Consider the following 591-nt stretch of genomic DNA (forward strand, 5'->3'; position numbering starts at 1 on the left):
CTGCAGGGTAAATCCAGACCTCTAGCTAGACTATCGGTCCAATCTGAGGTTTCTGTTGTACAACTAAAACAACTTTGGAAAATACACTTTCCACCAAAACAAGTTCCTTCCCGAGGCTGTTTTGCAGCGGCACCGTGGCTCCATCCGCGATTAGCACCACCCAAGACTATTGTGATTGGTTTAAAGAAATACCGACAAACAAAAGTTTTTCTCCCATCCCAGAATGCTGTGTAGACTTGCCAGACCCTCTTTCGCAGCACTGTGGAGGAAGGTCTGACAATGTGAGATCAGAGAAATAGTAATCCTGTAAAATAAAAGTATCCCCTGTGATCCTTTCAGGTAAAGCTGCCCTTCCCCGTGGACCAGATCACCAACCTGCCACGCAATGACTTCCAGATCCTCATCAAGATGCACAAGCTGACCTCGGAGCAGCTGGAGTTCATCCACGACATCCGCCGCCGCAGCAAAAACCGCATCGCCGCCCAGCGCTGTCGCAAGAGGAAGCTGGACTGCATCCAGAACCTGGAAGGAGAGATCCGCAAACTGGTACGATCATATAACTGACACACACACACACACACACACACACAC

General features: G+C 49.4%; 1 protein-coding gene across 1 annotated transcript in view; it reads left to right on the plus strand.

Annotated features, from left to right (window-relative positions):
- The window catches only part of bach2a (BTB and CNC homology 1, basic leucine zipper transcription factor 2a), a 54,589-nt gene that overhangs the window by 51,611 nt on the left and 2,387 nt on the right, over positions 1-591 (plus strand). Inside the window, exon 4 of the mRNA XM_032499813.1 lies at positions 340-546. Coding sequence (XP_032355704.1) covers positions 340-546 — 207 coding nt within the window. The remainder of the gene's footprint in view (positions 1-339; positions 547-591) is intronic.

This window comes from Etheostoma spectabile, chromosome 20 (genome assembly GCF_008692095.1).
Source record: "Etheostoma spectabile isolate EspeVRDwgs_2016 chromosome 20, UIUC_Espe_1.0, whole genome shotgun sequence".
Taxonomy (NCBI): domain Eukaryota; kingdom Metazoa; phylum Chordata; class Actinopteri; order Perciformes; family Percidae; genus Etheostoma; species Etheostoma spectabile.